This window comes from Apteryx mantelli, chromosome 6 (genome assembly GCF_036417845.1).
Source record: "Apteryx mantelli isolate bAptMan1 chromosome 6, bAptMan1.hap1, whole genome shotgun sequence".
Lineage (NCBI taxonomy): Eukaryota > Metazoa > Chordata > Aves > Apterygiformes > Apterygidae > Apteryx > Apteryx mantelli.
This window is the reverse complement of record NC_089983.1, coordinates 40,976,294-41,001,581: the sequence shown is the minus strand read 5'-3', so window position 1 is coordinate 41,001,581 and position 25,288 is coordinate 40,976,294. Positions and strand designations below refer to the sequence as shown.

Here is a 25,288-nt window from a genome sequence, read left to right as displayed (position 1 = left end):
CAGATACGTAGCCCCGAGTATGCTTACAAGCTGAACAGAATAACGAATGAAAAAATATCTTTAAAAAAACAAAACAAACCATACATCGAATATATGAAAGACCTGCGCTTAGACATATTTTTCATCAGTACAAATGTTAGGGCAAGTCTATACTGCACCAGCTTGCAGAATAGCCATACCCACCCCAGTACTGAAGATGCCAGCTTTGAGACTGAGCAGTGGTAGCTCTGTCGAGAAGCTGCAGTTCGGCTCAGTCTGAGCAGAATATTCCATCAGCAAAGAACTGTCGCTTCGGAGACCAGGCCTCTAGCTCCCTGCAATGATGGGTGGACTCACCAAGCAGTGCAGGAATAGCAGCTGAATTTCCACACTGTATTCCTCGTGCGGCATAAACTCGGTTAGAGTTTTACTGGAGTTTCTGAACAACCTGTGCATCCATACTTGCTTTGCTTATACATACTTTACAGGCTCTTAAAGGATGAATATCTGAAGTATAGAATGGCTCTTCACATGCAACACAGCAAGACTATGGCTCCTGCTATGTGAAACGAACACTGCACTGAGTCAAGATTTATATAAGAGTTTACAACAATATAACAGGGATATTTTGTTGCTCTTGGTATAAAACTCCTCCACTAATTGAATTATATATTCAGTATTTTCCATGTAACCTCCTCCGATTTTTTTCTTGCTTTCTAAATATTGCTGAGAACAGTAAAATTCACCAAGTAGCAACTAACATGATTCTTCATCTTGGCTTTTAACACTCATGCAAGGCTCAATGAGGTCTAATCTTCCATGCAGTTTCTCCTTTTGACGAATAATTTAAAGTGTTCTGTACTGTACAAATCTAAGCGTTGCAAACAGAACCACTTGCCCCACTACTATGAAAAGCTAAACTGATCCCTTGCAGATCTAAAAATCTTCCAGATGAATGACAGTGATAGGCACATGCATGACACAATCTGCACAGTCATTCCTGACCTTTTAAAAACTCAGACAAAAAAAATCCAAACAAAATCCAAAGAGGTTAAGATGTTTAAGAATTCCTGTTATTTAGAGGAAAAAGTATGTCAATTAAGGGCAGTGACTGCATGACTTACAAATATTTGCCAAGTCCATACCAGTGCCTCTGCCTCTGCCTCCAGATACTTCCAAAAAGCACACTTAAGAATGCGATTACACAGTTCATACTGCAAAACATTCATGTAATGAGGACTACTATTTTGCAACTATGGCAAAGTAGGAGTGTTGATGTGTGACATTTCAAAATAGGAAAACAGGTGCCAAACCGAAACAGCAAAAATCATTACGAAAAAAATGAGTTCACAATATCTGCAGCATTTTAAAAATGAATCTTCTATAAAATACAGTCAAAACTATCAACGATACAAGCAGAGATCTTTCACGGCACAATGCTACTCTTTACAGCCACTATCCCATTGTATGGTAATTTTAACTTCTTATTTTAAAGCAATTATGCTCAGCCTATTATAAGAAAGGGGGGGGGTTCGTTTGAAAAGTTTTTCTGCATTTAAAAAGGCATCTTTCAAAAATCCTTATGAAATAAAGGTGCCAAAAGCATAGAAATCTTTTGCACATGTATTATTAGACAGCATTTACTTGCTGCAACCTTATTTCTAATGTTAAAAGCAATGCAAGGAAACCACATACTTTCAGGAGACAAAAAGGTAAGTTACACCTATAATTCCAACATAATTTATTTGACAAACCTAAGGACCATGATGTAGAAATATTTTAAGAAATAGCAGTATCTTATGCTAAAATGAAACCTCTCCCACAAATTGTGTATTTCTAGAGCACGAAACAATCATCAAAATAGGAAAAATTACAGCTTTCTGTAACATGCTGCCTCGTACTGATCACTGATCTAATTCAAAATACATAATTCTATAAAAAAATTGCATAATTCAGCACCAAACTTACATTTTTACAAATATTATTTACATGTTTTGCTAAAAAATTGCAAGTAATATTTGTAAAATATGCATTTGTGAATTGTAAAATAGTTGTGAAACATTCAAACTGCCATCCAGTCACAGAAGTTATTTTAAAATTCCTTTTGATGCAGTCTGGATTCTGACATTGTTTATATTGCACTAAAACACTTTTTTGTAACAGAAAAGGCCATATCTACCCTAACACTGCTGTCATGTCTTAAAATACTTGTATCAAGGTAAACCAGGGGAAGTCAAAGTTTAGAATAGCAGTATGAAAACAGCATTCTGGTCTTTTTTTCCACCATCCTGGCCTCCAGAAAGTCTGTGAGAAAGCCCAGTCTTGTATGATTGCCAGAGGAAGACGACGCTGTATCTCCAAGTTCTGCACAGAAGCAGAGTATCCGTGAGCTTTCCAGCAGACTTTGGCAGACTCACATGGAGCACTTTTTAAGGTTATTAAAACCAAAGCAAGGAAACTGTATTACGTTACTGTAGAATTAAATAAGAGAACCAGAAAAGGATGAAGTGGGATTTTTCCACAGTTAACATTTTTTCATACATGCCTAACACGTTATGCTCTAGCCTGAAGGACTGCTGTTTGCCAGAAGTTCCCCTTCCCCCTGTAACTATGCCTCTCAGAGTTTTATCACAGGTACAGTACCCGCAGCGTAACGTTCTTGAAGAACACTTCTGTTTCTAAATCTATTCCATTAGCTGAGTTCCATGGCAAACAACTGCCAAGATCACATGCCTTCAAAAAAGGTATATAAATTACTGATTTTCCAAACTGAAAAACTGAAAACTCTCTAGCTCATGTGGCAGAATCAAATGCTTAAGGGAAGGAAATGGATGTTCACCTTCTTCAATCCTAATCCAGAAAGTAAAGTGCCTTTACATAGTCATAAAATTGACTATGGCTCGTCTCACACACTAAGCAATCAAATATTTAAGTAAGGCAAAACTAGTTAAATCATCTTCTGTTCTTATTTTATTAGAATCAGGGAAGCCTGAAGTATCAAAATCTTTCATAATTTGAAGTGATGCTGTCATTTTTTAAATCACACTTTGATTGCTTCTATTTCTGCACCTTTACTGAAGTCACACGTCTATCATTGCAAAAAACCCCGCTGAAATTACTTGATTAAGTCATCCTTAAGAAAGAGCCCAACTCTGTATAGTGGGGACAGAGAGAAGGGAATAACAACTTGTGTTCAGGAAAATTTTCCTTTCATCCTGATCCATTAAAATCACCAGTGACTTCAGCGTAAGCAGGATGAGACCTTGAGAATTAACTATGATATTGCTGAAAGCAGCTGGAATTTGGTCTCCAAAAGTCAATCATTATAGCATTGGCTCATAATAAAAAGTAATAACCAGGGGGACAAAAGGAGGCCAATTTACTCCTGTAACACCAAGACAGAGATATTTGCCAATCAAATGTCTTTCATTTTTTGTGAACACAGTAATTTGAACACATCATACTAATGATAGCACTTTTTTTAAATAACGCAGAGCATTTTCTCGTTAATATTACTGAAGCATTCTTATGAAGCCAGTTGTTTCATTTTTACTTGTAAAGATTATTAACACTTCTCTGACAAGGCTGAGTATGAAAGCTATGTAAGAACACCGCATCATCCTCTCCATAGACTAAACATTTAGAAAACTGTAGTATTTTCTTACCTCCTTCTCCAAATATACTTTCTTATCATCCAGAGTGTTATAAAGAGTAAAGAACTGTTTGGTTTCTTTGTGAGTTGCTGACACTGCAAACAAAAGAAGGGTAGAATAATAAAAGAGCATTAGGTGAAACGGAACCTATAAAAGTACTTTGTAGGCTTTATTGTTTGCTATAACTTTGTACTATTAATAACGGAAGACACTCTTTAATACATTCTGAAAGAACATTGCATCTGCATGTAAATCTCCAGCAGTCTGCAACTAGCAGATTATGAGAGCACTGGACTCCAGAATAGCACAGTTCAGTGTCTAAATTAAACCTCAACTGTTGACCACACTTTATGTGAACATAACTTGGCACTGTCAACTGTGCTTCCCTACCACTGTCTTTCCATACTTCTTTCATAAGCTTTTCCCTTGCACCTCACAGGTTGCTGTGCTGCTAGCAGTTGCCCTAGCCTAACTTGTGTGTTTGTTTATGCATGGAGGGAGAAGGGATTAAGCAAAAACAGATAGGAACTAGATAATCCAGCACTATGGGAGGAGGGCTGGATGGGGGAGAAGAGCTGCACATTTTATACTATACCCATCAAGCTACAGATGAGCTCGATACCCAAGAAAGCTTTGACAGCATTAAAACCTCTTTTTCCTTCTTACAACTTGTTTATGCTGATATAATTAAACAATACCTTCTTTTCAAAAGGCTGCTTTAGGCAACTATAGCATATGGTCACAGCTTGGTAGGGAAGGTAAAGCTCAGACATTCCTTCCCTTTGGGCCTTTGGGACAATGATGACTGATATTCCAAGGCTGCTAAGTGTTCCTCTGTTCTTTAGTTCTTCAAGGTCTAAGGAAAACTGAGATATTTAGGATCCTCGAAGGAGAAGTTCAGCAGAGAAGGACAGTTGGCAAAAATTATTATGGTTAATTAAGCACTGTCTAGAATCCTGAACCCAGAAAAATGCATGGGTCAAAAAAGATGAAATGATTTAATGATGAAAATTATCCCAGAGGTCATGAGCAAGCCAAATAAGCCAGAATGAAATCATCTTCATTGCATTATAGTCTAAAGGCTAACGAGCTGCCATAAAATCTTTACAAAACTGTGAGATGATTTGTAGAATTCTGTTCTCAAACAGAAATCAAACCAGCAACCTACAGCTCAGAGATGAACGTTTTAATGACTCAAATCCAGAAAGGCACCTGCAGTCCCTTACTTCTGCAGTAGTGAGATATAATGGACTGAAGAACTTTCTTGTCACTACAATACAACTGCAATGCATATTCTGGATACGCTGTAGCCTATAGAAGCACATTGAGTACAAGGAGTGTGAAAGCACAGAGGAATCAAGAAAGGTATAAAGGCCTGCCCCCAGCATGTTCCATGAAGGAGATTTTCCAAATGCTTAAATCAGGTTGCTTCTTGGCAAACTGCATGAATCACAACTGCATGAATCACACACAATAATCTCCAGAAGGGCTTTCTCCAGAAGATGTGCTTTTTTGATCAGTTCAATTTTTGTAGGACTCAACTGCTGCCAGATGGAAGAGCTCTAATCATGGATCTTCTACGATTTGATTGCATTTATTAACTCGGAAGAAAACTATCCATGTTTTCCACTGGTTTAGCAAGCTGTATCAGCTCACTGAGACTCCAACACATACCAGAGCCCATGTAAGGTAAGGAGGAGGAAAAAAGGGGAAAAAGGAGCCAATTAGCTCACTGATTCTCTTGAAACTATAGCTCAATGTTTACAAAGGACAACACTTCAGTTAGGTTTTGAAAAAAAAAAGAAAGTGGCAGCTTGGCACAGTGAGCCAACTTGCAGCTTGCTTTTAGTCAAACATACAGGGGGACAGGGAAGGGCTAAAAACCCATTTGTAGCGTATTTTGGAACAGCCTCCTAAATTGTTTTCTGAATGGACTAGTTTTCACAGAATCACTGAGGCTGGAAGGCACTTCTGCAGATCGTCTAGTCCAACCTCTCCATGCAGAACACTAGAACGGGTTGCCCAGGACTGTGTCCAGTCAGATTTTGAAAATCTCCAAGGATGGAGACTGCATAGCCTGCCTGGGCAATCTGTTCCAGTGTTTGATCACCCTCAGAGCAAAAAAGTTTTTTCTTACGTTTATATGGAATTTCCTGTATTTCAACCTGTGCCCATTGCCTCTTGTCCTGCCACTGGGCACCACTGAACTGGCTCCATCTTCTTTATACCCTCCCATCAGGTATTGATGCACACTGTTAAGATCGCCCTGCGCCTTCTCTTCTCCAGGCTGAAGAGTCCCAGCTCTCTCAGCCTCTCCTCATATGACGGATGCTCCAAGCCCTTAATTATCTTTGCAGCCCTTTGCTGGATTTGCTCCAGTATGTCTGTGTCTCCCTTGTACTGGGGAGCCCAGAACCGGACACAGGACTTCAGAGGTGATTTCACCAGTGCTGAGCAGAGGGGAATACTCAGCTCCTTTGATTTGCTGGCAATGGTCGTCTTAATGCAGACCAGGATACCACTGGCCTTCTTTGCTGCAAGGCCATAATGCTGACTTGTGGTCAATTCGTTGTTCACCAGGACCCCCCAAGTCCTTTTCTGCAAAGCTGTTTTCCAGTCCGCCAGCCTCCAGTCTGTACTGGTGCATGGCTTTATTCCTTCCCAGATGCAGGACTTTGCACCTTCTGTTGAACTTTGTGATATTCCTGCTTGCCCAATTCTCCAGCCTGTCGAGGTCCCTCTCTGAATAGCAGCACAACCACCCAATGCATCAACCACTCCTCCAAGTTCTGTATCAACTGCAAACTTGCTGAGGGTGCACTCTGTCCTATCACCCAGTCCATAAATGAAGATGTTAAACAGTACTGGCCCCGGTACTGGCCCCTGGGATACACCACTAGTAACTGGCCTCCAGCCAGACTTCATGCAGCTGATCACAATCTTTCAAGCCCAGCAGCTCAGGCTGTTTTCAATCCACCTCATCACCCACTTATCTAGCCTATACTTCATCAGTTTGTCAATGACGATGCTGTAGGAGACGGTGTCAAAAGCATAGCTAAAGTTGAGATAAACAACATCCACTGCTCTCATCTACCATGCCAGGCATTTCATTGTAGAAGGCATTGCAGAAGATTGGTCAGGCATGATTTGCCCTTTGTAAATCCACACTGACTACTCCCAATCACCTTCTTGCCCTTCATTTGTTTGGAAATGGTTTCCAGGAGGATTTGCTCCATCACCTTCCCGGGAACTGAGGTGAGGCTGATCGACCTGTAGTTCTCAGGATTCTCCTTTACTTTTTTGAAGGCAGGGGTACATTTATGAAGCAACAATGATGGAAAACAACCTCTTCAAGAAACTCTTAGTAGTTCTTGACATAGTTTGTATATAGAACCAGGTACCTCATGCCAAAGAAAACAATCTCATGTTAAGAGCAGAGTAAACATGACTCATACGTACAGCTACCTCATTTGTAAACAGCGGTCTAAACACACTGGTCATTGATCCAAGTGACTGAATCTTCTGCAGACAAAATTCACTCCAGACAGCTTGTGCATCAAGTTTCATCCTCAAAGGCATTATTATAGCCAGTTTATAAAACCTTGAAAATTGGGTGTATTATGTGAGTGTCAAATGACCCTTAAAATACCACAGAATTAGCAAGTGCTGTTGTTACACACCATCAGCTTATAAAGCAATTGCCCTTCTTCCACGGCTTTAGCCTTCAGTAGAATGTTTCTGTTTGATATACATACCCTGACTGTAAAGTTCAATAAATCTTTTCTGATACTGCGTTAGCTCAGCTCGGCTGGGTACTTCATCAATCTTGCGTTGTAAAATGGCTATTTCTCTGTTTCTTCGGGCCTGAATAGAAAGGAAGGAGGACAGAAAACAAAGCCTCTGCTAGTTCTCTTCTTAAAATGGATGAAACCCATCCAGCCAGATTTCGTTACTAAATACTTAATTTAAAAAAGAGTATTGGCTGAGGCTCAATTTTATTTACATTGGTCTGTGACATAAAAACTTTTTTAAAAAAATTACAGCAAGTAAAAGGAGTATTAAAAGCCAGAAGATGAGAAAAACATAAATAATATTGTCCTAGTAAATTTACAAGGAGTTACTCACCAGTAGTAGCCGGATCTTTTGAAGCTTATCTTTCTCAGTTTTGTATTGCTGGTCTATAATCTTATTAGGCTCCTAGAATTTGAGAACGTAAAAGACAATTTTGGATTACAGTAGCAAATCAGATCTGTAATTGGAAAAGTGTGCAAATTGGATTTCTTTTTTGTTTGTTTTTTTTTGGCTTTGTTCATCTTTCATTCAATGAAACTTACTATATAAGCACCACCATTTGCTTTTTTTTTAAACAATGAATCATGATTTGCATCAGAGATATCATTAATATCCTTCACAGCAACCAACTGTATTTTGCTAGTTTTTTGCAGTCTTTCATAGTTTTCAAGATTTGTCAATAGCTTTTCCACTGCTTAGCAACAATCACTCTTACGAAAATGAAGAGAGAATAACAGATATGTATGGGAACATTCTTCTCTGTGCTCATTTTCTGAATGTTCATACTTTGATTCAGTGGAGGGGTTAATGATAAACATGGTCCAGGACAGAAATCAAACCCTCTGACACGCATTCTAGATTTGCTTGCTTGTGGATTTTGTGATCATGTTTTCTTCTGTAAAAATTTAAGCTCTAAGCTTACATTTTAATTTTCTCATGCTGGGTTCAGGAGGACAGCAGCATTGTGGGACCTATAATCTACCTGACTTCAGACACACAAATATATCAATGTTTATTCATCTAAAATACAAGCGATTCAGCCTTTTCCTTTTCTTTATTCTTCATTCACTCCCATCAGTCTGGATGCACTTGTGTAAAATCCAAAGTTTTGGCAGCTGCTTACTGCACGCAGCGTACCAAGCCACTGAAAACCTGTGCTTTCATCTATCAAACAAAACCACTTTAAAAAAAGAACAATCAAAGCAAACACATTTTTGAGGAGGAACTGTTTTTGTCAGAGGTACACATGACTCCTAACACCCAGCGATTCTTCTCTGATGCTACAAAGACAGTGGATTTTAATGCTTACTAGAACGTGCCAAGAGTCAGAAGGACTAAAATAGGATTTTAAAACACATATTATAAGTAAACTCTTAGACATTTGCTATTTACCTCTTCCTCGCCATTTTCCACTGCCTCTGCTTTCAAATTCTCAATATTTTGTTGAAGTCGCTCCATTTCTTCCTTTAAAATAAGAAAAAAAAGTTGTTGTTGCTTTTAAGACCTCTCTTTTAAACTCGGGATAGCAGGAAGCTTGATTCCACATAACTATAAACAATTTCTATAGCTGACCACACACTTTAATATTTGTAAATTTGTAAGATTAAATGTCATTCTCTGCCTAGGGTTAAGGCAGCCATTATTACTCATTACATAAAACTGAACATCATCTTCTATCAAACACAGGAACAGCTTTATTTCTTATCTACAAATATCTAGATCCAGCTAAAATGAGTAATGAATGATATGAAAAATTGGACTGAGGAAGAAAAGTAATATTACAGTATCAATAATATGACACTGGACTGTAACACATGGCATTCATAATAATGAATGAATCGAAGGTTAGCTGCAAGACATTTTCCATTACAACCCTTTACAACTTTCCAAAGAGGTACATATGGGAAAATGAGGTGTTCTATGTTCAATCTCTGCCTCAGGGCAGTATTTCTTTTTACTTTTCATTGCATTAAATCCCTTCCACTATTGTTTAAGTGGAAGAGAATGAAAACAATTCTTTCTGATAATATTTCTAGGCAGCCCATCGACACAGCAGTAAACAGGGCAACAAAACACAGTAATTAAGTACTAAAACTGAAACATGCTCTGAAAACTGAAACAGCTGCATCTCAGTCTTGTCTTTTCTGGTGGGTTGCTCCAAAGCCGGGGGCCTTCAAGAAGCCTTCATCTTTGGCGCTGTGCCCCTCAGGGCGCTGTTGGCTGCATTATCCAAGAAGAGACAATTTGTCTCAGGTTGTGAACAGTGCAGGTGGGTGTCTAATAACAGCCAGATCTCAACCTTACGTTCTGTGTGGTCCCCTCCCACCCCACCCCAAGTTACTCTCTGTAGAATGGTAAAGGGAACAAAAAGAGCCACCGCTGTGACCAGCACAGGGCACATCTAATATTACATCTAGGAACCATCTTTTATTGAAGAGTCCCAGGCACTACAGAACCTTGAGGGCAACACTAAATTAGATATCCCTGCATCCTTCCTTATACCTCCCTCCTGCCTCAGGACAGGGTACAAGTCCTTCTGGTTATTCCAGTTCCAGCCTCCTTGGGTGTCCAGCCTTGTTGCAGATATGGTATACTGCAGAACTGGGAAAACTGTCCATAATTCTGCCCCAAATCAAGTTGGTGGCAGTATTCAATCTGAACCAGAAATACCAGTAAATGGAGGAAGGAAAGGGGAAAAAAAAAGAAAAAAAAAGAGACACAAAGCAGGAGCTTTGCATAGCATACATAAGGCTCGTATGCTTGTTTATGAAGTTTTATATCAATCCTTGTATAATAAAGTAAAACTTACCCTACAATGTGCTTTGAACTCTTGCTCCTGGCTTTTGAGGCTTTCATTCATAGCCACAAGCGCTCGCAGGTTCTGCAATACGCTAAATTTGGAGACCCAGAAAATAGCATTAGTCTTTTAGTTTCCAATTTAAACAGATGGAGAACAAAAAGATATTAGAACAAGATTAGTTCTAAGTAATTTTCCTGTAAAATAGAAAGCCATGTACCACCATTGATCAGTCAGAACAACAACGTAGCGTTACACCAAGTGTTTTGATGGCTTTGCCCTGTTCTTCCCTCATTACTGCAGAAGTTTTAAGAGGTCCTCCTATTAATTTCTGCCAGATTAAGGCTTCAATTAGGAAGAAAATAAAGATAGGAAGGCCTCATCTACTTGTCAAATGGGTCTTGGGTTCTTCTGCTTGTGTTACATATTTAAGCAAGATTGACACTTAATATTCATTCAGACTTAATAACATGGTAACCATGCCCTGTCTTCGGAAGGGGAGCAGGAGAAACCTTTTGTTTAATTTAGTTATTTGTTTAGGCTGACAAAACAACAAAATTAAATGATTCAGTTTAAAACAATAGTTTTTCAGATCTTAAAAGGTCACAAAGGAAGAACAAAAAAACCCACAAAAAACAAACAAACAAAAAAACCCAGCAAAACCTTACCTAGAATCTGCTTGGGATTCTATTGTTTCTAAGGCCGCCAATTCCTTGTCCAGCTTTTCACTGCAACTCTTAACCTAAGGGTTGTAATTAATATTATATTGAAATACACTTGCACCCACAGAACGATTCATGGTGCTCAGCTTTCCCATACTATGGAACCTGTGAGGTAAGTTGCACCATGAACACAAGCTTTAGCAACTTTCCTACAACCTTTGGCTCTCTTTTGCCATCGTTAAGACCTTAAAAAAATGCCCAAAGGAAATATTAGTAGAATTTGCATATTTATGAGCTTTGCACACATCTCAATTACCCTCTTGAGTTACCTTTACCCACATCTAGAAACCCTACTTTATATCAAGGGAATCAGATGAACTATTTAACGTGGTTGAGCCAGAAGTTCTTATCAAGGTGGAATAAAACAGAACTGCTGTTTCTAGATTCCTTTTCTCCCACTCCAAAATACCATCATCTAACCACAAAAAAAACTTTAAATTCAACAATTTCTGAAATTAGAGTAATCAAGAAGACCTGAAGACTGACCTCTTAAATTTCTCCATCTGGTCCCTGAAGGGCAAGATTGTATTCGAGACCATGCAGCTACAAAGCAGAATAAGACTCTCCCCTTTACACAAGCTGTAAGGAAAAGGCTCCAAACAACAGAGCAGAGAGAACACCGGCTACAAAAGGGGCATAGCTTCATTTCTCTGTTCCATGGTCTGGGCAGCTGAGATAGTCTGAGATCATTTTTATTTACTGCCAGTAGCAAACAGAAGTAAAATTATTACTCTCAGGAAAGTAAAAAAGGCAGAAGACTGAGAATGATTATCACACAAGAAAATATAACCCAGCTAAAAATCTTTGTGGGAACACTGGTGTTTACTCTGTGGCTTAGAACATACTGAATACAATGACTTTGGGTCAAATGAGGTTTTGGGAGGGGTTAATTACACTAAGCCAGATACAAGTTACCAAACCTCTCAAGTCAAGTTCTTGACTGCCCAGGATCTCAGGGAAGGTCTCCTTGCCTCTCTGAATAACTGCCAACCTGAATTGCTCAAGGTACTGCTCTTAGAAGTCCTGTATTTTACCACTCTGTGCAGCTACATCAAGAAGGAAATCATATTAATTAAAAGATAGTTCTCCGAAACATGCATGTTTGTTTTGTAAAGCAGAAATCATGATTATCCTCTACACTGAGCTCATTCACTTCAATATGCTCATCTTGCTCCACACTCCAACAGAACACAGCACAGTAAAGGCAGTAATACCACCTTCCCACAACCTGTGAGTGCAACTGAAACACTACTAACACAGTAAAAGGCAAAAAATTTAAAGCCTTAAGTGCTGAATTTGCACAAAAGTGCAGAGACTTGCATAGAGCCAAGCCCAATCACAATGAGATTTTTTAACCGGCAGAGCCTTCTACAGCTGACATATGATCAGACAGTAAAATGGATCAGATGCAACTGCCTGTTTCTGGCCAATACCTGTATTGCAATCCCTTAACTTTCATTGAAAAAACCCTACTACTCTTGACGCTTCAGACCTAAGTTGTATAGAAACATCATGACAAAGATATGCAGAGCAAGAGTTAATTCACTACAATGATCTAAAATTTAACAGCCAAAACCCTCAAAAAAGTAGTTTGTTTGGTTTTTTTTAAACACAAAAAAATAATTCAAGCCAAGAATAAGCTCCATACAGTTCAATAAAACTAACATTTCACTTCAGGCAAATATATTTACTAAGAGATTCACTGGTGCCATTAAAATTAATGTTGTTTTCAAATTTTACATTGTGTTGCAATCACAGATGCATTAGCGTCTTTGGTAACCTACAACTGACATGTATTATTTATTAAAAAAAAAAAAAAAGCAATATGCCTAAATCCATACATTTAGAACAGATGTATAACTGAGTACTGGGTTTTTCCTACAATCACACAGTGTGTTAACTTCAAAACCAACTTGATATTGGTATTCTGCTGGATTTTTTCCCCTCGTTTTATTTACAAATTGGATGTCCTCAAATAAGTCATTTTCTGATAGTAGTTCCCTTCTTCCCCATCTGCGCAACATCTTTGCAAAATGCCAGTCAAATGGTGCAGGAAGAGAAGTCCTGTAATAACAGCATGAGTAAACTATATTCTACCTTGAGCAAATAAAAATCTTCTGAAAACTAGGTAATATGTTAAAAGTATTTAATAGCGGTATATAAGATGTGTTGAACGGGAAAGGCTGCCTACCATACAGCATCCTGCAAAACAGCATAGCCAGCTTATACTACTGAATATAGGATGCTGCAGCAGAATGAAACCAAGGTCTTCAAGAACCTCACTAACAGGTCTCCCTGTCAAAATCACCTGAAAAAAATCTCTCTGCTTTTTTTGGACTAGAAAAGCTACTGAGCAATAACAAAAGAAGAAATCCACATCCTCATTCCCAAACTCAGAACCTTAACAAAAAAAGCTTTCAAATGGCTTCACAATTTAATACCCCTCTCCACAAACACTACTTCTCAAACAAATTCTCTCAATAATGATTCAGCGAGAATCACTGTTTAGTTTAAATAATATTGAACTAAATGTCAAACCACATTAAAAAAAAAAAAAAAGAAACAAGTGACTCCAGTAAATCTAACTTTTCTAAATACTTTGAGCTGTTCAGAGTTCCTCAGAACTGTTCATTCCACAGCAGCTTCTCAGGCTTTTCTTCAAAGTACATGTTGTAGAGATGTTTTAGAAAGCAAGTAAAGCTTGATCTTTATATGCACTTATTTCTCAGATTGACCATGACATGTATCCCCATGTCACAGTCTAAAAATGCTACTCATCACAAATACATTGACTAGTTGATATGACAGCATGGAGAAATCATAGATGACATTAGTTTCAAACTAAAACAACCCATATTTCTTTAACTATTTTGTTAAAGAATGGAGAAAGCAAAAAGATGTTTCACTATCCCAGGAGGAATATCCACGATCAATGCAGAAATTCTCTTTTCACCCTTTTACATGCACAACATGTTCCCCCAAGAATAAGGCAGACAGATTTTCAATTTTTACATAGAAAAACAAAGATTACCTCGGTTAATGTCTTCTTTGCTTCAGTACATTTTGCCTGCAGATCAGCACATTTAGCTTGTAGCTGTTATCAAAGATAAAGAAGAGAGTTTTGATCCTATATTTACTCTAACTATACCTATAATGGAGAATAACAATATTTGAGCTGCCAAGTTCACAGTGGTTGCCTATTAAGCAATGAGCACACCACCACAGTCATCGTCTTTTCCTGTCAGGTACTTTGAGTGCATTTCATTGCAAGAATTCTGATTGAATGATTAAAAACAAATACTTTCCATCTGACTTTCTAGATGTATTAGGTCCTGGAATAAACAGTGGCTTTTACAAAACAGATGCCAATGGAATGGTAACTTACTGGAGAAAATCTCTTCTAAGTTGTTGAAAGTTACTTAGCTGAGCTATGTTAGCTTTGTTTCACACGAGGCTAATAAGACAGTCCCATTTTATACTTTTCCAAAAAAGTCAGGACGATTCAAGACTTGCATAAAAGCGGCAAGGCACCAAACCATAAAATTGTACCATACCAATAAAGCAAACTGTTGTAAGATTCTCCTTTGTGAAACTATGGAAAGCCTAAAAGAAGCTAGTCAGCAAAACGCCACTGGTTATTTCACTTGTCAAATAATTTATAGAAGGTAAATTTTGGAAGAGTATCCTTCTCTAGAGTTCTTATAATTTAAGATAACATTACAAATAGTAACAAAAATTGGACTTGGGTTAGAAGAGAGGAATAGAAGTGCTGCAAAGATGCATGTTTGGCTTTCTGTTCTACTTTTTTATGTTGGTTTAGTTTGCTGTTTGCAATATGGAGCTATGGCTCAACATTCCATTCATCCATTTCCAGAGCCAAATCTGTAACAGTAAAACTCTTTCATTATATATTTCATTTTTTTCACCAATAATTCAGACTGAATTCTACTTAGTTGAGGGGGAAAAAAAAATTAAAAAAAAAAATCACAATTTAAGCCTGCAGTCCACATCTCATGGGGACTGACAAAGATTCAAGAACTATTTGATCTAAGAATTCTTGCCAAAACTTATTGCAGTGCTGAAGCCAGAACTTCATAAACATTTTTTAAAAGGAGGTCTTGACAGCCACTCTCAACTGATTTCAACTTCTACTTCACTCCTCCAAAAGCTGTCTTTGGCAATGGCAAAACAATTTCAGCCAGGTAAATGCTTTACTAGAATGCTAAAAGGAGGATATGCTTGGTTTATATCTGCCAGCACTATTCTTCCATACAAAAACAGAACATTGAGACTGCTATGTACTGCAAATAAGCAAAACGGAATTAAAGAGCCTTCAACTGTCAAAACGGCAAACAGCATTACAACAGATTTAGAAAATACTTAAGTTTTCCTGTAATATGAAGTTTATCGTTGGCAGTTAAAAGTAGATCTAGAATGAAGTACAGACTCTACCAATTTCTTGTGGTTTACAATCAAATTTCCTCCCCTCCCCAAACTGCTTTCCTCTTCTCAACAGTCTGTGAAAAGCAAACATATTCATTCATGTACCAGAAAAACTGGGTAATAAGTAAAGGAAATTATTTGGGCCAGAAATGAAAAAGTAAAAAACTCACTCAAGTTACAGGAATATTCTCCATTACTAATTTAGCAGACACGCTACGCTACAGTTTCATAGAACAGAAGAGCCACCTGTTCCAGGAAAACATTTCTGAACATCTCAATCATTGACACTACAAACAGGCATCAGATCTTCCAGACTGTAAAGGCACAACACAGCAACACAGTATGGCTGCAAAGGCTACCCACAACTGCTAAGCTGGTTTAGCTGTCGAGCCTTACTGCTCAGGTAGGCAAGAAAGAACAAGGAAACAGCATGGCTGGAGAACAGGGTGCTACTGCAACATAGAGGGGGTTTTGTTTTGGTTTGGGTTTTTTTAGCCTGAGATAGCTGTTGCAGTTCTCTAATGCTACCCTTACTACACAAAACGTACCTAGGTTCTCTTTCCCAAAATTAAGCTTGAGCTAATTGCCTCCGAGAGCACCAACAGCTCTCACGACACAAGCACGCAGAAGAGGTGTGGGGCAGTGTTCTAGCATCTGCATGTTCAAATTGAGCATTCAAGTATGTACATACTGTCTGCAGAAAAACTGCAGACGTGTGATCTGGCTAGATACAACCCAGCTTCCATTCAAAAGCTGTACAACTGCGTTAGAACAACGCTAAACCTGAGCAAACGTGCCCTTTTCAACGCAGTGGAGTACTTGCGAAGTGAGTCATTACAACAAAGCTTCTCATCTGTAACACGTTTGCAGCCAGCCAGCTCTGAGCAGATGCAGAGAATGCCTGTATCTGCCTCCATGTTGTAATATTCAAGCAGGACACCTGTATCTCCTGTTGTTTATATTTAAGCCCTTTTAGCTAAGGTATTTTAGCCCTTGTGGTTTAAAAGAAGAGTTAGTGTGATGTAAGTGTACTGTAAGGTACACTTAGGATTCAGTGGACGTCCTTTTCTTTTCCCTGCTTCTAAAACTCCAGAAGACCCCATTTTGTCATCTCTGTTGCCACTCCAGAAATAATCCACAAATCCACAAAGGAATTTAGGAATGATGTAACCATCTTTAAGCCCATTTTATGATTTTGAAAGCTTGACACTTCAACCTGCATTTAATGCTAGGTACTGTCAATATTGCGTTAGTAATAGTCATCATTTTGATAGGGAACCAAAGTTATGTTTGACATAAACATACCTGGAAAATTCATACTAACCAAGTGTTAAAAGAATACAAAATTAAAGTAAAAAAACCAGCATAACTAATTTTAGTATACCATAGTAGCATAATTTGTCAAGTTCTTATATGTGTTGTTTCCTATATACTTCATTTTCCTCTTCTGTCTGAGGACAGACGGACTACTTTAACAGCATTATAATGCTGTGTATGATGTAAGGAGACCTACATGCAGGACCATTTATCCTAAAGCAAATGAGTACACTTTTTTAATGCTTTCCAATATTTTACTCTAGAACAAAGAGAAAATTATGACAGACATTGCTGAGATCCAAAGCACAGCCCAAACATTAATTGCAGTGTTACTGACTAGAAAAAAATGCTATTTTTGACAGATCGGGCATGTCAGAGGGCAATACAGAAATGGGACTGCATCAGCTTTGAAAGAAAAATGAATCTAGTTCTACATGTTCCATAGAAGATACATTCTAACATTTACCCATTAAAAACCACTTGTTACAGTCTACCATTTAATTTTTTTCAAAGAGTTTGTGAAAAACAAATTAAGAATCACCTGCACAGGTTCTTCATTAAGCATTTTGACTTAAGTTGAAAGAGAAGAAACAAGTTAACAGGATAAGCAATTAGTCTTTCCAATTTTCTGTGCTGAAGTTTTATTTCTATAGCTTTATTTAAACTTAGTATTACTTGAATGTTAGTTTAGAGACTTAGAAAAATGGTTCCCAGCATGTTTCACTGAAAGGAAATTTAAGGGATATCTATCCCCTCAAAGCTTACAAGAAAAAAAAAAAATAGATAGATAGACCACAAGTAGAGACTATTTTATTCTCATAAAAAAGAAAAAAAAAAAAATCAGGTCCAGTAAGTGGCTAGGCAGTAGGGATTAAAAGCTAGTGCTCCCATAGTTATACTATAGAAGGTAAATATTTCAAAGCTATCATTCTTTTACCCCTGCTGTTTGTAAGACTGGATCCATCACTGTCATGAGATACACCACACAAGTCTATCTTTCGAAGCCCCTGTACTGTTGATGTTTAATGGGTACAACGAGTTAAGATGTAAGGTCTGTCTTACTGACAATGAGAGCAAAAAAGGAAGGGGGAAGAAAAAAGAAAAGATGTAGGCTGCTAGTGCAGTGTTGTACTTGACAGAGTATCAACCATAGAAGTCACCAGCAACAATTTTTCTCCAGTACTCCTTGTTTTCTGGCAAGCTCTTCCAATTGCTGACAGTGATATACAGTGTGTTTTCATCAGATTCTGCAAGCTACAAATGCCATGGCACTGGTTACAACAATATGCATAATTAAAAGCAGCATTTCATTACTGACAGTTTTTCCACTTACGCTTTTTTGCATTAAAATGGCAAGAGTGTAAACAGGTTAAAATATGAGAATGGTGATTCTTACTTACAGATATGAACACAACACTAGTCACAAATTCAAGAGCATTTCCCCCCCCCCCCCCAAAAAACAAATGTTTGCTTGGTTTTATTTTTTTTTTGAAGTCATGTCAAAAGATGCAATGAACAAGCTCAAAATAAAATAAAATAAAAAGTAAACAAACAAAAGGAGGAGCTCAGTGAGCAAATCTGCAGCTGGCTTTTATTCAAACATATAGAAGAACAGGCAAGGGCTAAAAATCCATTTGTAATGTATTTTAGAATAACTTTCCAAATTGTTTCTTGAATGGACTTGTTTTCACAATTTCAACACTATACCGAACAAGTCAAATAGAGAGAAACACAGAAAACTCTCTAAAAGAGGTATGCAACAAACAACAACAACAAAAAAGAAAAGCATCTTTTGATCAGCTAGTCCTCTGTTCACAGGGCTTTCCAATCCTAAATATAAGAATAGCTGCATTGTCTTAGTAATAAATGTGCAAGCAAGACATTCAGAGATGCTGAAACAAATGTTCAGCGTGACAAATTGCTGGTATAAAAGATACTTTGCAAGTCTTTTCTGGATAGCAAAAACTTTATGATCAACCACATTTATCAATGTTTTCTTCTTTGTTACACACACAGTACTTACTTCTTCCAGGAGTTTGGTTTTCTGCAAAATCTGCTTATTCAGAGATGCCACTTTCCTTCTGTGCTGTTGGGCAGCTCCAAGTCTTTCTGGCCGCTCCTCAGCAGAAAGCTCAGACTGCTAAAATAAACAGCAACAAGAGCTTGTTGAACCTCAGGCCATTACTTTTTGCCTCTACAGAAACTCAAAAAATGCCAGACTAGGAGAGACCTGTGATATTGCTCATCCCAAACTGTGTCCCACCTTCCAGTACAAAGAGTGACTTAATAAAAAAACAGATTTATCTTCCTACAGACTTGAGCCAAGGTCAGGAAGCAGCTGACCAACTGAATTATACCTCAGAGGTACCAGATGTGTCCTTTACACTGCTTATTTTAAGTAAGTTAATAGTAAAGTGAGGTGCCCTAAGACAGGTTAAAGATACTACAGTAAACCAAAAGAAAGAAATCAGCGTTACAATTAAACCTGGTAGGGTGTCTAAATGGAAGAAATAGAAAAGCGCTAAAAAAACACCTTAAGCAGCAAGACAGTTTTCCAGTGTAGGTGATATTTACTCAATTTGTTGAATCAGAGATGCTTCATATCCCAATATTTAGATTCAGAACTACTAAAACCTTGAACAATAGGGTGTTTAGATTCTGCAGTACTGGCTTGGATCCATCTTTATGCTGAATGACGTACTCAGCATGGTAATTACTTGTACCTCTCCACATCTTATTTATTTGATTTTATTTGCTACAGGCACCAGTCTTTGAAAACTGCTCAATTGAGGATGCACTGCCAAGAAAGTGTTGTTTAAAATATATAATGAAGACAGCAACCTGGATGCAGTTCTCTCTTATCTCTTATTTTAAAGGGACAGATGCCAGAAATACAATTTTTATTATAAATGTTATCCCTGGTAAAAGGTATATTTGCAACAGATTAAAGAGCAATTAAAAATCAGTGATAGCTATATGCCTAAGAGATTATTTGCCTCAACATTATTTGTACCTTTTGAGAGTTCTCACTTTAATCTTACATCCATCTATTTTGGTAATTTGCTTCATTCACTTGGACTTCTTTTTCCGGTTAATGTTTTCCAATATTTCATTAGCAAAACAGTTAATTTTCAGCTATTTCAGGTGCTAATTTGCAGAGTCTGTCAAATACTCCAATACTAAGTGCATCTTGAATGATTACCAGATGTTGACGACCACTACAGTGTATAATCAGCAAAACGTTACAAAAAGCATGAAATATTCCTCACAGGTATTTGTTTCTGGTATCCATCCTAGACAGATGGGGAAGCAGCTTCATTAATGTTTTCTTTTTAAACGAAAATGAGGCAAAAAACTCTTCTCTCCCTCTTCTTCATTTTATGTTATTCATACTGAAAAGCAGCTTAATGACTTGCTACCCTTTTACATTTACAGCAAGAAAAGGCTAATTCTGACATTTTAGACTTGCTTTATATTTGTTAAGAAAGGAAAAATGCCTCTAAACAGCTGTAACACTGAATTATTGAATAAATACACACTCGGATTTACTCATTTCTCTCATCATTTAGGCAAACCACATTGCCTCCTGATGCCATGCTTTCCAAGACCCCATCCTTCTTTCCTTCACATGATTAGCCAAACTACTATGCATAACATGCAAGTCAGGATAACTGGAAATGCAAATGAAAGACAAATCAATTAAAAAAGCCTGAGACCGATCACGTAATAAGACAAAGAATCCATACAGTTCAGCCTCAGCAACAAGTAGTTCAAGCATTTCATTAAATTTTCAACTTAAAGTCTACAAAGCATGGCCTTAACTCACTCTGCCAGAATCTGCCATGAATATATTGACTTCAATGATTACACTCTGGGTGGAAGGGGGAAGAGAAGTAGAAACCTGTAGTGCAAATAAAATATTTACATTCCCTTGAGCAGAAGAACTTCCCTCAAAACTTTAACTTCTCGTGCAAGCAAACACAGAAGGGAAACACTCTTCTCTCATTCTATTTCCTATGTACACCTAGGAGAATCCAGTCTGAATCAGCTCTTTCATGGAATCAGCTCTTTTGTGGATGTTTTGCATGAATGATCAGAAATAAGATAGGAAAGCACTTGAGATCCCATGAATCATCCTCACAAATCCCCAAGGAAACAAATTAGTACAGCCTATATTGACTTACTCCAGCATCCACTCTCACTTTAGTCTCTCCCTGTCCCCAGTTCTCACAGCTTACTGTCTCTCTGCAACAACACCCACCCTTTTTTGTGTTCTCCTCTCTCCCCAAAAGCAAAGCCCATCCAACAGCTATGGAACTGGCCAGCTACAGACTTATTTTCAAAAATTAGCATGATTGGCATCCTTTTTAAGACTTCTAAAAATACAGTAAACCTTTGTTCTCCAACTCCACATCACTACAGAAGAATCCAAAACGCATTTGTCCACTTGGAAAATTTCTCAATCTTCCAACATGTTTCCTCAAAATAGGCCGTTTTTTCAGTCTTTACCTTTAAGTAGTAACTGCCTAAGCTTAAAATGAGAATGAGGAAAAAAATTACTGAGAACAGCTTATTAAGATTTTGCTTTAATTACACTGTTAGCAGTCATAGTTAGTCTAGTTCAAACACTACAATGAAAGATGACAATAATGATATGACGCACACAAATCATTGGCTTTTGTTTTGACTAAGTACTGGCAATGTGCAACAGAGATTACTGCAAGTAGCGACTTATACTTATCATACTTGTGATTATATTTATGGAACTTGTGATTTAAAAACCAATAAAATCAAAATATAAAATATCTTTTTATACGTAAGTATTTTTATGTGTTTTAAATAAATATCAAAAAACACCTAATCCCTAAAGCTCCCTTTGCTGGTAAGCACTGTCAGAAGATTTTTGCTGTCTCCACAAAAAAATAACCTTCCTACTTTTTAGGGCAATCTGCTTAAGAATTCCTTTCTTACTGTCTTCACTATCCAATATCCTTTTGCTCTTGATTATGCAACACGTCCATAGAACACTCAGCTGCTCTTCAAGTTAAAGTTCTAAATGGGAAGGAGGCAGGAAATAGAGGCAATGAATTTTATCTTTCGTAATGAGATTCTCTCTCAGATATTACTACTAGAAACTCTCCAAAGAGTTAAAAAAAAATTTTTTTGAATCATTAGTTTACAGAACTTCTTCCTAAAAAAGAGTCTCTGTACTGAAACACAAACTTTGTAGCAGTAACTAATTTTGTAGCAGATTTTGGTCATCCCTTCTGGTACAACCATCTCCTACTAGCAAATAGACTTCAGAGGTTCCTATCTGTGACTAACTTCAGAGTTGCCTCGATTTGAAGTTCATTGTCTGAAGCCTAAAGGGAAAAACAAAAACAATCTCAAACCCTGTAACAGCTCAAATCTGTTTTCAGTCCAGATCCAATTAGATCCTTAGCAGTCATTTCAAAATAATATGCATCTTTTCTTGATGTTTTCCCAAGGCTCAGGAACTCAAGAATAAATGACAGAATCTCACCTTACCTTTCAAAGTTCTAGCAAGCAAATAAATATATAAATATGCAATTTAGTATCTTCCTTCAGTGACTACTCTTAATCATACCAGACTGTTGAAATGTTTATTTTATGCTATTTCAATTGAATGCACAGGGGACATAGTAACATCCAACACAGGATTCCAGAAGTTGAAAAATACTGAGTCAACTTCTCATTATATAAGCAACTTGCAAACAGTGTTTAGAACTGCTGAAGAGGATTCTCCTTTAGGCATTTTTAAAGGTGGTAATTTTGAGACAGTACTTATCTAGTTTTAGTCATTCTCTTATTTTAACAAGCAAAACCTCCTGTTATATAAGGGGATGCTTACAAATTCTCAGAGAAAGAATCCCTCAAACACAGTAAAAGCAAAGCAACATTGAATAAATTGCCTTTAAAAGATTCTAATGGACAGGCAGATAAAAGCCAAGTTAACAACTTTCTCTCAAGATGTTTAGAAAACAAAGGAACCCCACTAGAATCTTCCCTTCCAGTTTACCCAGTAAGTTCACCCAACAGCAGAAAGAAGGGCAAATGCAAAAAAATTGTACGTGCTGATCTTCAGCAAAAACACTATCCTGTAAGAATGATCCTGGCATACAGTAATAGCAAATTTAGAATTTTATTTGCCAGCTGTCTTCATGGGCAAGAGCCTGTGGATCAGGTCCCGATTAAGGCCTGACAGACAAATAAGCACTGCTTTTTATCAGAACATGAATGGTTACAAGGGTTTAAAGCTGTAAGAACCATATGCAAATATTGTTGATGCTTCTATAAGCTGTTTGATAACATCCCTAATTTTCTTTTCCTGGTACACTCATGCACACACAAAGATTTTATTTTTTTGGTCACAACCAGTAGATTTGATTTTTAAAATGATATATTTTTAGTTTGACTTGAATCAGTTCTTACTTTCCAGAGTATTAATCACTGCTCTACTATAATAGTCAAGGTCCTGCTGCCTTCTCTCAGAAGAGAAGAAATGTAACATTGAAATATGACCCTTGGGCTTCTGTTCTTCCAATCCTCTATAATAAAGAAAGGCCAAGAATTTGCTATAGACTCTGTTGAGTTATAGGGTTTATCTCCCAAATGGGAAAGCTCCATACCTCATAAGTGTCAACAAAAAGGAAGAAATATGAGAAGACTATTGGACAAATAAGAGCGACCTATAACTCATAACTGGCAGTGATGTATTATATGTATTAATTGCTTGAAGAGCCAGATTTTCTTTTCACATTACTGTAAAAGCAATCACAGTTGAACATAATAAATGGAGCTAATAAACAAAGTTAATTGCCTTGACTTCTAAAAGCAACAAAGGTTTGTTTTTTGATGATACTAGCTTCGGAACCAGAGATCCAGTACACAACTGGTAATTGGAGCCAAGTGCAAGTAAGATCCCAGTGCCTGAAAAGAAGTTAGGCCAGTTTTTCACTGAGCAGGCCCACAGAGCTGTATTTCTGAGCTTAATGCATTTTTAGATGACGATTTTTAAGAATTTAGGCCTCTGGTTTCAATAAAATATCAGCTCAGCCTCTCATTCATGAAAATATTTAAGCAGGTGTTCAAACCTTATTTACTCATGAACACAATTTAGGAATACGTGCTCTCACCCTAAAAGCTTGTGCATGTTCGTGTCTCAGTTGAATACTTTCCTGAATCCCGATTTTGCTGTCTTCCGCTATGAAACAGTGCTGTTTTAGCAGAATCACACCAGTTAATTTGGAAGCTTAAAACCTAAATTAGTGAGCTACCAAACATGACCTGGTAAAGCATAACCAGGTAACATGCTTACCTTTTCGGCATATTCTGACACTATTTGCTTGATCTCATCTGATTGGAGTCCAACAATCTGGCCTACTGTGCTTGCTGTCAACTTGCCCTGCAATTGAATGAAGAAGTGTTTGAGTTTTGGAACTGCTTGTGTTTTTATATGGCAATCTCCCCAAGCTCTAATTTTTAACAGAAACACAGAAAACTTAACTACATTGCATTAAAATCCCTAATCATAGAAAAGCCCAACAAACATTCTACCCCAAAAGGATAGAAGCACACTTCATTGATAGAAATTCCTTCATTTCGAACCTTTGAGCAAACAATATTAGTAATTTGAATTCAGATTTTCAAATATTTACTTTGAATTGTATTTTGCATACTGAATTTTACAGATGCAGTAATTAAAACTTTTAGACTACACTTTGAGTCAAACTATGACTATGTAGATGCTTAAAAGCATGCACCTTTAAAATTAGATGCAAATAGAGAAACAATCTTCCACTTAATAGGACTGAATTCTACAATATATTTCACTACAAAATATATCAATCTACTTTGAGATTAGACTGCTTATTGCCTTCTCTTCTGCAAATTAAACATATTATTTCTGTTTATGTCAAACAACTGAGTTTCTTCCAACTACCCTCACCCAAAAATGGAAGCGTAAGAGTTTCCAAAATAATCACAGCCCAAAAAGTTCTGCTACATCATTGATATACTACAGCCAATTAAGAATGTGAACAGAAAATATAAAAATTGTATTTTCACTGTCTTATACTAATGGTACAATTTATCAGTGATTTGAAAAAAACCTTTGAAATGCACACAGTTTTCTTCTCCTCTCCCCAGTAAGGCAATTATTTCTGTGGATATCTTCACAAGATAAATATATATCGTATTACTTCTTGGGTAGCTGCACTATGATATTTTTGCCCTGAAATCCTCCTTGTAGAATTCATTTGAAAGAGGCATTTATTTAGATTATTCTAAATAAATACTCTAATACTCTACATAAAATTATTTTAAGGCGAAGGATTAAGTCAGGATTAAGCCCTGTAAAAAGTGCTGTCTTCCTAATTCAACCATCTTTTCTTGCATTCCCTTTACGAAAACTTATATGCAAGATTTTTTTGAAGACCTTTAGAATCACAATTAACTCAATTTTAGTAACAACTACCTTAGGAGTAAATGACAGCTAGAAAGTGCGTGCCATAAATAGCATGTTGAACTGCTCTCATGTAACATTACAATGCAAGAATGAAAAC

At 37.2% G+C, this 25,288-nt stretch overlaps 1 protein-coding gene across 1 annotated transcript in view; it reads right to left on the bottom strand.

The window, feature by feature from the left end:
* Positions 1–25,288, bottom strand: part of CCDC93 (coiled-coil domain containing 93) — a 56,797-nt gene that overhangs the window by 9,589 nt on the left and 21,920 nt on the right. Inside the window, exons 11-19 of the mRNA XM_013959743.2 lie at positions 24,043–24,129; positions 18,727–18,843; positions 13,975–14,037; positions 10,890–10,963; positions 10,234–10,315; positions 8,817–8,888; positions 7,758–7,829; positions 7,388–7,496; positions 3,645–3,727 (exon numbers count right to left, since the gene is read on the bottom strand). Of these exons, the coding sequence (XP_013815197.2) occupies positions 3,645–3,727; positions 7,388–7,496; positions 7,758–7,829; positions 8,817–8,888; positions 10,234–10,315; positions 10,890–10,963; positions 13,975–14,037; positions 18,727–18,843; positions 24,043–24,129 (759 nt within the window). The remainder of the gene's footprint in view (positions 1–3,644; positions 3,728–7,387; positions 7,497–7,757; positions 7,830–8,816; positions 8,889–10,233; positions 10,316–10,889; positions 10,964–13,974; positions 14,038–18,726; positions 18,844–24,042; positions 24,130–25,288) is intronic.